General features: G+C 43.7%; 1 protein-coding gene across 18 annotated transcripts in view; it reads right to left on the reverse strand.

The window, feature by feature from the left end:
• The window catches only part of LOC135544555 (formin-binding protein 1-like), a 104,421-nt gene that overhangs the window by 51,241 nt on the left and 41,130 nt on the right, over positions 1–12,050 (reverse strand). For all 18 annotated transcript variants that reach the window (XM_064972268.1, XM_064972269.1, XM_064972263.1 and 15 more), the window contains exons 2-4: positions 9,249–9,364; positions 1,565–1,621; positions 1,261–1,408 (exon numbers count right to left, since the gene is read on the reverse strand). In XM_064972268.1, the coding sequence (XP_064828340.1) occupies positions 1,261–1,408; positions 1,565–1,621; positions 9,249–9,364 (321 nt within the window). The remainder of the gene's footprint in view (positions 1–1,260; positions 1,409–1,564; positions 1,622–9,248; positions 9,365–12,050) is intronic.

Here is a 12,050-nt window from a genome sequence, read left to right on the forward strand (position 1 = left end):
TGACTGCCCTCCAGGATACCTACAGCACCCAATGTCACAGGAAGGCCAAAAAGATCATCAAGGTCATCTGAAAAACAGCTTCTATCTCAAGGCCATCAGACTGTTAAATAGCCATCACTAGCCGGGTACCACCCGGTTACTCAACCAGGCACCTTAGAGGCTGCTGCCTTATATACATAGACATAGAATCACTGGTCACTTTAATAATGGAACACAAGTCACTTTAATAATGTTTACATGCTGTTTTACACATTTCATATGTACACTATCGTTCAAAGGTTTGGGGTCTCTTAGAAATGTCCTTGTTTTTGAAAGAAATACAGTGTAGACAATGTTAATGTTGTAAATGACTATTGTAGCTGGAAACGGCAGATTTTTTATGGAATATGAACATAGGCGTACAGAGGCCCATTATCAGCAACCGTCACTCCTGTGTTCCAATGGCACATTGTGTTAGCTAATCCAAGTTTATCATTTTAAATGGCTAATTGATCATTAGAAAACCCTTTTGCTATTATGTTAGCACAGCTGAAAACTGTTGTCCTGATTAAAGAAGCAATAAAACTGGCCTTTTTTAGACTGAAATTCATCAGTATATTCTTGTTCTGAAAAATTAAGGCTATTCCATGCGACAAATTGCTAAGAAACTGAAGATCTTGTACGACGCTGTGTACTACTCCCTTCACAGAACAGCACAAACTGGCTCTAACCAGAATAGAAAGAGGAGTGGGAGGCCCCGGTGCACAACTGAGCAAGAGGACAAGTACAGTAGAGTGTCTAGTTTGAGAAACAGTCGCCTCACAAGTCCTCAACTGGCAGCTTCATTAAATAGTACCCGCAAAACACCAGTCTCAACGTCAACAGTGAAAAGGCGACTCCGGGATGCTGGCCTTCTAGGCAGAGTTGCAAAGAAAAAGGCATATATCTGTCCAGTGTATGTTCTTTTGCCCATCTTAATCTTTTATTTTTATTGACCAGTCTGAGATATGGATTTTTCTTTTCAACACTGCCTAGAAGGTCAGCATCCCGGAGTCGCCTCTTCACTGACCGAAAGTCTACTGAGAGACAGACCAGTCTACTGAGAGACAGACCAGTCTACTGAGAGACAGACCAGAGAGATGGATGGATGATCAATGGATGGGTACAAATAAATAGAATATAGATATCACATACCGTATAAAATAATAGAGTTGAACAGAATAGAAAATAATATACAGTACACGGAGGGCATCAGAATATAAACAGGAAGTGTGGTCTCACCGATTTCCTCTCAGCCTTGAGTTCTGTGAGGTACCGCAAGAGTTCTGTGATGATCTGAGAGGTCAGGTTCTCAGCGATGACTTCGTGCTGACCTGCGTAGTCGTTCAGCTCATTCAGTGTTGACAGGAAGGCCCGGCATGACGTGTACCTGACAGGTCAGAGGTCAAAGAAAGTGATGTCAGAGGAGGAGGGGCTGACGCAGCAATTGATGGGTCATGACAACATGCTCAAGTCGTGTCATTCATTGAAGAAAAAACAACTATCAATGATTTGCAATGGTCGCATTGCAAAGTCTCAAACTCACTTGTTCTCCTCCTCCTCTTTTGAGTTCTTCTTGGGTTGATACTTCTTTGATAGATTCCTGTGAGGAGAGAAGAACCGTAGTCTGTTATTTCAGTACTGGGTAACAATATGTTGGATTCTTTCTACTATTTTAAGCATGTGTATACTATCCCATTGGGTTGATACAATAGGACAGCATGTAGGCTGAAATACCCTAATGCCTCCTCCATTACTGATGTCCATGTCACTGTGCCAATGGATCATCCAATACTGTTCAATCTGTCAGAGTGCTTTACGCCATTGCCCCCCCCCCTCCCCACATCCATCCCCCTGTTCCAGTAATAATGCTTATGGCCTCGGGAGCGCGAATACACAATCAGTCACCAAGAAGATGCATGAGACGAGTGAGTAGAATAGAACAGGCCAGCACTAGTAGAATGCTGAAAAAGGGGGGGGGGTTATGGTTAGGGCCAGAAGATTTTCCAGACCACGTGACCTGGCCAGGACAAAATCTCTGTCTCTCTCGCTTCCTTCCTTCCTTCCTTTCTCTCTTTAACCCTCACTCTGTCTCCTTCATTTCCCCTGTCTCTTTCTCTCTGTCAGCCTCTCTCTCTCTGTTTGCTATCGATAGTCGGCTCAACTCTGCGCCTATTTCTGGTTATCGCTCTGTACCTGCTATATGTCACACAGTCACATGCACGCACTCCGCACATGCACACACACACAGTAGGTTACTCAATCTACACTGAGTGAACAAAACATTAGGAGCACCTTCCTAATATTGAGTTGCAGCCCATTTTGCCCTCAGAACAGCCTCAATTCATCGCAGCATGGACTCTACAAAGTTTTCACAGGGATGCTGGCCCATGTTGACTCCAATACTTCCCACAGTTGTTTCAAGTTTTCTGGAGGTCCTTTGGGTGGTGGACTATTCTTGATACACACGGGAAACTGTTAAGCAAGAAAAAAACAGCAGTATTGCAATTCTTGACACACTCAAACCGGTGCGCCTAGCACCTACTACAATACCCCGTTCAAAAGGCACTTAAATATTTTGTCTTGCCCATTCCCCCTCTGAATGGCACACATACACAATCCATGTCTCAATTGTCTCAAGGCCTAAAAAAAATATTATTTAACCTGTCTCCTCTCCTTCATCAACAATGATTGAAGTGGATGTAACAATCGATAAGATATCATAGATTTCACCAGGAGTCACCTGGTCAGTCATTGTCATGAAAAGAGCAGGTGTTTTGTACACTCAGTGTATGTACAGTAGACTCTACCAGACAGCCAATAAAAACAGGTAAACCAATTAGAAGAATCCACCTAGAAATGGCAACACACCACACAAGCCAATAAGACTTCAGCAGACAGATGCAGAGCGAATCAGGAAGCAATGAGGCGTGCTGCACGGTAGCCAGGCAGCGAATGGTGAGTCACATCAGGGCTCCACTATGCCACCATTTTACTTGCATACGCACCTAAATATTTGGCTGTGCGACCTGGAACTTTTTTTTTTTTAGGAGCACCAGTACACCTCGAAAAATGAAGGATTCTAGCTTTATTACTTCAAATATTTTTTCAGTGTGCTCCTAAATGAAATTGTGTGCGCCTACATCTTTCAACTGTAAAGAGCGTAGATCAAATCAAATGCTATTTGTCACATGCGCCGAGTACAACAGGTGTAGAATATACCGTGAAATGCTTACTTTACAAGCCCTTAACCAACAATGCAGTTACTTTACAAGCCCTTAACCAACAATACAGCTACTTTACAAGCCCTTATCCAACAATACAGTTACTTTAGAAGCCCTTATCCAACAATACAGTTACTTTACAAGTCCTTATCCAACAATACAGCTACTTTACAAGTCCTTATCCAACAATGCAGTTACTTTACAAGCCCTTAGCCAAAAAATACAGTTACTTTACAAGCCCTTAACCAACAATGCAGTTGAAGAAACAGAGTTAAGAAAATATTTACTAAATAAACTAAAGTAAAAACATTTATAAAAACTAACACAATAAATAACGAGGCTATATACAGGGGGTACAGGTTAGTCGAGGTAATATGTACATGTAAAAAGGTGTAAAGTGACTATGCATAGATAATAAACAGCGAGTAGCAGCAATGTAAATAGTCCGGGTGGCCATTTGATGGATTGTTCAGCAGTCTTATGGCTTGGTGGTTAGAAGCTGTTAAAGGGCCTTTTGGACCTAGACTTGGCGCTCTGATAGCGCTTGCCGTGCGGTAGCAGAGAGAACAGTGTATGACTTGGGTCTTTGACAATTCTTTTTGGAGCCTTCCTCTGACACCGCCTAGTACATTGGTCCTGCGATGGACGCATGGCCGCAGTGATGTACTGGGCCGTACGCACTACCCTCTGCAGCCGCTTTACAGCCGAATGCCGAGCAGTTGCCATACCAGGCGGTGATGCAACCGGTCAGGATGCTCTCTTGGCGTGCCCTCGTCACGGGGGGGGGAGAGAGATACGAAGCGACCGCTGCCTCTTCAACGACTAAGCTACTGCGGCAATATAATAGAGACAATATTAATAATGCTGGTACAACAACTGTTATGGCCATTGACAGTAGCAAAGGTTATTATTAGGCTACCATGTGGGCCTAACTCTGCCAGTGAGACATGCACGTGTTCCTCCTCGGCAGTACTAGCATTGAAATGCCACACATGGGATGTGTTTAAAAAAAATAAGGAATGAACGAACGAATCATGGATGTGGTAAAAACACTACAGCATGTCTGCTCGTTCACTGTCGCTCTCTCTCTCTCTCTTCACCACAACCCCCTACTACTCTCCCCTGGTGTCTGCTCTGTTGCCAGGCAGATCTATCTCTTCCCCCGCTCTCCTTCATTTTCTCTCTTGCTTTTACCCTGCCTGTCTCTCATGGCCAGATGTCATTTCAAAATGCATTTGGCTTTCCTCCTCCTCCTCCTCCATAGAGTATTTAACCAACACACAGACAGACAGGGGGTGCTCATAGGACTTAACAAGGATTAGACCAGTGTGTGTGTGTGTGCGTGCGTGCGCGCGTGTGTGCGTGTGCCCCATATTGGGTGATACTGTGTCATTTTCTCTAGACAGTGTGTTTGTAACACCCACACCCCCATTATTCTTAGTAGTATGCACAATGCCTACTGTACTCTACTGTACTGTGGATTATGCCAATGTGTGTTACTGTGCTTGGGGGAGGAAACGTAATGCACTGTAGCCTTCTGTACTATAATGAAACATTGTGCGTGTTTATCCATTCGGTACAGTGGAGGAGGATTTAACCTAGATTATACCAGCGCATGCTGTTTGGTTTGGTGAAATAGGTCTAATGGTACTGTGCACTGTGTATTGTGCAGCCAGCCATGCCGCCTGTCTACACACTATATCATGCACGGTTTTAAATACAGTGACCTCCAAAAGTATTGGGACAGTGACCATTTTGTTGTTGTTTTGGCTCTGTACTCCAGCACTTTGGATTTGAAATGATACAGTGACTATGAGGTTAACGCACAGACTGTCCGCACAAACATCATACCCCCCCAAAAATGCTAACCTCCCCTGTTAATGTAATGGTGAGAAGCTAGTCTTATTCACAATCCATTCATAGTCATTGTATTATTTCAAATCCAAAAGTGCTGGAATAGAGAGTCAAAACAACCAAAAATGAGTCACTTTCCCAATACTTTGAGCTCACTGTATGCCTCTGGTCTAATTTCCGACCATTTCTCTTTGACCTTTGTGGTGCCGTGGTATCTGCAGAGCAGAGTGAGGTGTGTGTCTTGTCGAGGAGTCCGTTCTAATAGCGGATGTAGAGATGCTAACCCATCTATGAGGTGTTTCATACACGGCAGAGAGCTGTCACCATGTTCAGGCCCAGAGACCATAGAACAGATCTATCAAAGATCCAACAGACATCGCAGCTCTATCAGAACTCACACGGACAAGGTCAAGCTACAGCAGAATTGCAGCAGCGAGAGGGAAAAACCTCAAAAAAGGTTCAAGAGAGGGAGGAGAGGAAAAAGAGACACACGTGGGGGAGATGAGAGGCAGGAAAGAGAGTGAGGAGAAGAAAAAAAAAATATATATATATATATATAAATCTAACTTCCTCCAGCATAGAGGTGTGACGAGGGGCGGGTGATCCAAGGGCCAATTTCATTAGCATTTATTGGATCTAGGAGTGATCCAGGTAGATTCGATCTGCTTTAACGAGCTAAATTGATTGGTTGGAGACTAATTAGTCCAAAGATACACATACAATGATGCACATTGTGTCAAAGAAAAAAAAACAGAATAACCTTGTTGAAAGCTTTAGAAACAGGGCTATCTATTCTGTCACTTACAAATCATATTTTTCTGTGATAGCAGTAGGTCGTCTGGGTGAGAAACCAGGTCTCCTGCATGTCACAGGACTGTATTAGCCCACTTAGACGAAGCCCATAAGGATTAGTCCAGGAAGCTAACACAAGTCTTCAAGTCTCGGGTTACATTTCACCCCTCTTTGACCTCATACTCAGAGAACACGACACCAATATAACTGACTGGGTTCAAAATCAGGCCTACTGCACAGCCACAACAATTTCTGTGGCAAACAGAAGCAGAAGGATCTGTTGCACTCCATTTAATGAGAGTGCAACAGAGGCGGTTTGGTGATCCATCCATGTGATGAGTAACCTCGTCAATACCAGACTGATTAACGATTGTAGCGAACCGTTCATGTAAGCTCGTGGGATCAGACTGCCCGCGAGGCCATGTAATGAACAACCTTGGCTGAGACATGAAGACGTGTTAGTTTGACTGACTGGGTTATAACACATGTCTCCTGTGCACTAGAAAATGCAACTTTCTTATCACACGAGCATGGTCACAGAACCACCTGTGTTACACTTCACCCTCCTTTGACCGACTTGAAAAGATCCATCCAAGTCACAGGACCAATGGCTAGGCTTTAGCAGTCTCAACCGAGTCAAATGTTCATCTTATAATGACTACCCTTGCTGTAGACTTGAAACATGGGGCAGACTGGGACCAAAACCTGGCCCTGGCATTTTGAACACACCAGCCCATTCCTCTCCATGCGGCCCCCATTATTAGCCAAATAACTTAGCCAAAACATGTTAGACGAAATACCAGGTGGCCTGTCTGCCCTGCTTGAAACTAGACTATGTCTAACACAAACAAACACATGTCAAACTAACACGTCTTCAGGTCTCAGGCAAGGTTCTCATCACATAAGCATGGATCTCCAAACCATGCCAAGTCACCTTGCTGGATTTCGAAGACTTGTATTAGTATAGCAGATCATTTCAAAGTATCGGCCCTTGCGCAATTTGAAGTAGGCCTTTTTTTAAATAGCACGATGGGTTGAAATGCTTCAGGAGGGCGGTCACATGTGTTTTCGAGGCAGAAGTCCTAAGTTTGAGTCTCCATATGAGCTGAATCAGGGGGAAGCGGTATTCGCTAAGCAGGCAGCGTGACGTCCATTGCAATGGTGCCACGGGACTCAGATCTACAGTTGTGCTGGTTCAACCACTGGCAGATAGGGATTTGTGAAACTCACTTATCAGCCTGAAGTGTCGCGCCTTGCAAAATTTTAAATAGCGCGGTGGGTTGGAGTGCTTCAGGTGAGCGGTCACGTGTTTGCGAGGCAGAGGTCCTGAGTTTGCGTCTCGGTATGAGCTAAATCAGGGGGAAGGGGTACTCGTTAAGCAAGCATCGTGTTGTCCTTTACATGAACTTATCTTTATAGGCTTTAACTAAGTGGGCTAACTCAGTCTTGTGACACGCAGGAGAACGGGTTCTAACCCAGTCAGTCACAAAAGCCATATTAAATAGGGAGTGGAGAGGCTATCCCTAGAAGGGCTATGACAGGGCATTTCAACTATACTGAACAAAACTATACTTATGCAAAATACAATCATTTCTAAGATTTTTTACAGTTCATATAAAGTCAATCAGTCAATTGAAATAAATTCATTAGACCCCAATCTATTGATTTCACATGACTGGGAATACAGATTTGCATCTGTTGGAACAGATACTTTTTTTTTTAAAGGTACGGACGTGGATCAGAAAACCTGTGGCCTGTGGAATGTTGTCCCACTCGTCGTCAATGGCTGTGCAAAGTTGCTGGATATTGGCGGGAACTGGAACACTCTGTCGTAGACGTCAATCCAGGGCATCCCAAACATGCTCAATGGATGGCATGTCTGGTGAGTATGAAGGCCATGGAAGAACTGGAACATGTTCAGCTTCCAGGAATTGTGTACAGATCCTTGCCACATAGGGCCGTGCGTTATCATGCTGAAACATGAGGTGATGGCGGCGGATGAATGCACAACAATAGGCCTCAGGATCTCGCCACGGTATCTCTGTGCATTCAAATTGCCTTCGATAAAATGCAATTGTGTTCATTGTTCATAGCTTATGCCTGCCCATATCATAACCCCACCACCACCATGGGGCACTCTGTTCACAATGATGACATCAGCAAACTGCTCGTCCACACGACGCCATACACATCGTCTGTGGTTGTGAGGCTGGTTGGCACTGAAATCGCTCCATAAAATACTATCTCTGTGTTACAGATACCAAAGTCCGACACAGATGGAAACTAATTAAGGCATGTGGTGTGTGTGTGTGTATGTGTGTGTGTGTATGAACATGCGTGTATGTGCGCTATGCATGCAAACAGAGAGTGAGGAACTACTAGTTCTATTATCTCCTTGGTAAAGGAAGATTTATCTAGAAAGAGAAGGAGGTGGGGTTAGGGGTGAGGAGGGGTGCTGGATGGGGGTTGGTCAGTAGTCAGTACTTAGAGTGTTTAGCCCTCTTATGGGCCCTCTCTAGGGAACGAGATAAGGGATTTGGGGGGAAGATCCCTGCTGCTTGTTGTTGGGGTGTAAGAGGACTTAGGAAGAATATCCCCTCACCCCTACCCTCCTTCCTGGGAACCAAATCCCAAAATGTGGTTTGATGGAATTTGAGGGGAGGAAGAGCGCAGGTTTAAAAGGGGGCGGGACTAAACGACTGACACTCCCCCGTGTTTGGAAAAAAATAAATGTGGGTCAGCGCTGGCTGGGGTTGATAATGATGATACCTCGTTACTATGGCAACGCATGCCCCCAACCCGCCCCCCACCTTACTTCCTCTCGCCTCCAGCGGAAAACAGCGAGAGAAAAACACTATCGTGCCAGAGGGAGAGAGAGAGAGAGAAATGAGAGAGTGAGACGCAGAGAGAAACAAAGAAAGAGAGACCGAGAGAGAAACAGACAACTAGAGAGAAAGAGAGAGAGAGATGGAAAGAAAGAAAGCGAGAGACTACCGCTCCAGGCATCCTTTTTCTGTTTAGCCATCCACCTGACTAAAGCTAACATCGCTGAGTCTGCCAGGCTCTCTGATACGACCTCACTAAAACCAACACAGTAGTGATGTGCTCACTGCAGGCTGAATGAGATGAACACCGTCAAACTGTCATTGACTTTGCCTGTGCGGAAGCATGACATGCTTGTTTTTAATGGCAGTGAAATATCTTATATGTTATAATCATTATATACACTGTACGCTGAAGAAGGCTGAGAGTGAAATGATTACATTATTAAAGAGTACTATCCATTTCATTCACCCGTGAAACATCTAGACAGAGGCCTAGACTAAGGTCATAACTGGGCAATAAAGAAGCAGAACTCACTTAATCTGCTTTGCATAGTTGATTTCAATCTCCGATCGCTCTTTGACGAATTTGGTGTACCTCTCCACGAACTCGATGCCCGACTGTGTATGCTTCTCCAAGTTATCAAACTGATCCTGTAAACAGAGGAGAGAGAGAGAGAGAGAATGATGCAAGAATGAATATAACATCCCAATACAGTTCTAATGTTTTTGGCGCAGCATTCTGAGATTTGGTTAAGGGCAGCCCTCTTGCAGTGACACAAACCTCACTACAGTAGTTGCCAAGGACCAAAAGTTGACTACATGACCTTTTCCATGCGTGTTGATAATGCGGCAGCAGCTTTGAAATGTCAAGAGGTTTAACAGTTCCAGGTATCCATTATAATGGCTGTACCTTGCCTACACAAAATTACTCACGGCAACACTGTTTGTACTAATATTTTCCCCTTTTCAAAAGGCCAAGGGTTTTACAATCGACAATTAGACCTACTCTCTCGCGTTGCTACTACCACTTAACTTGTTATCCAAGTCTATTTGGCACACCTGCCTTCTAATAAGGCAACAGGGTAAAACAGAAAGAGTTGAGGTCACTTAATTGAACAGTGGGTCTAGCTAGCCTTTCTAACTTAGCGTTGTTTGTCTGTTAGTAAAAGTCTTATGGGTCTGGTACTTCTTGGAGCTAGCGGTACCGATTGCTAGCGGTACCGATTCCAAAGAGACTGTTTTTACCAGCCAAAGCCACCAATCAGACACAGCGCTTGACTTACTTTATAGACTGTCTGATATGTGTAATTCATGTATTGGGTGCCGTTGTGGGGTTTTGGTTTTCTTTCTTCTTCTAAACAGCTAATAGTGTGGGTACGACATCCATGGTCCTCCTAGTCTCTTAAATGAGATACTGGCACCCCGTAGTATTGCTGTACACTAGTGGTTACAAGCAGAAACACCTCCACTGACGAACTCCTTGACCCCACCATTTACAAAAAACACATTCAGCCTCCTCTTCACTTCCAAGTAAAAGGACTTTCACTGTAGGCTACTTTTAGCCTACAGTGAAATGCATGACTATGGCCAGTGACGGTGTCTTGTGAAAGGCTAACCCACAATGGCCTTGTAAATTATTCATAGATTCATTCAGTTATTCAACCTAACTGTACTCATCTGTACCTTGGAGTTGAACAGGAAGCATGAGGTACATGATAGTCACACGAATCCTTTTCACGCAACGTCTCTCCTCTGTCATATAGCCTAACTATGTGTAGAATAGGGAAAAACTTGATGATGTTATTAAAGTTATTAAAGCTAATAAAAAAATCTAAATACCATACAAACAGGGTAGCTGTATATATATATACATATATATATATATATATATATATATACATATATATACATATATATATATATATATATATATATATATATATATATATATATATATATATATACACACAATAATAACACCTATGGAATACATACATATATATATATATATATATACATATATATATATATTCCATAGGTGTTATTATTGTGTTAATTGACAAGTCAAACCCAGTGAGCTACCTCTGGAACAGCTGGGGGCCCATGATGAAAAGATTGAGAACCACTGACTGATTTAGTCGGCCGTTCTCAATTGACACAAGACACATTGACACATGAGTTTTTCAAAAGACACCATCACTGGCCATAGTCATATATAATATGTGTTGGCATAACACAACACATATATATATATACATATACACATACACACACACACACACACACACACACACACACACACACACACACACGCATACACACATATATATATATATATATATATATATATATATATATAGTATTTTACCCCCAATTTCAGTCTTGTCTCATTGCTGCAACTCCCCAACGGGCTCAAGAGGCAAAGGTTGAGTCATGCGTCCTCTGAAACATGACCTGCCAAACCTCACTTCTTAACACTGCCCGCTTAACCTGGAAGCCAGCTGCACCAATGTGTCGGAGGAAACACTGTTCAACTGACGACCGAAGTCAGCCTGCAGACACCCGGCCTGCCACAAGGAGTCGCAAGAGCGCAATGAGCCAAGTAAAGCCCACCCGGCCAAAAACTCCCTTAACCACGCTGGGCCAATTGTGCGCCGCCCTATGGGACTCCCGATCACGGTTGGTTGTGATAGCCTGGGATCAAACCCGGGTCTGTAGTAGTGACGCCTCAATCACTGCGATGCAGTGCCTTAGACCTCTGCGTCACTTGGGAGGCCCAAAACCTATGGAATTTTAACAATAAATTATGGTGCGGATCCAGGATTTTTTTTAACTGCATGGTTCTTCAAAATTATTTCTAAAGAAGCTTTCAGATTCTCCATAAAGGTTCTATAAAGAACACAAAAAAATGGTTCTATATAGCCACAAAATGGTGTGTACCCATAGCGGAACCCTTTTTTGGTGCTATATAGAACATTTAGTACGGACTCAGTAGAAGCAAAGGTCAAGAGCCATGTGTCCTCTAAAACACAACCCAGCTTAACCTGGAAGCCAGCTGCACCAATATGTCAGAGGAAACACCGTACACCACAGGAGTCGCTAGAGCGCAATGACTAACCGGCCAGCCAAACCCTCCCCTAACCTGGACGACATTGCTGAGACATCGCCTAACCCAATTGTGTGCCACCCCATAGGTTTCCTGGTCATGGCCATCTGCAACAGAGCCTGGACTCGAACCAGCATATCTAGTGGCACAGCTAGCACTGCCTTAGACCACTGCGCCAAACAGGAGGCCACTATAAATCTTTTTTAATGGCGCTTTATAGAACCTTAGGAA

Source organism: Oncorhynchus masou, chromosome 8 (assembly GCF_036934945.1).
Source record: "Oncorhynchus masou masou isolate Uvic2021 chromosome 8, UVic_Omas_1.1, whole genome shotgun sequence".
In the NCBI taxonomy this organism is placed as follows: domain Eukaryota; kingdom Metazoa; phylum Chordata; class Actinopteri; order Salmoniformes; family Salmonidae; genus Oncorhynchus; species Oncorhynchus masou.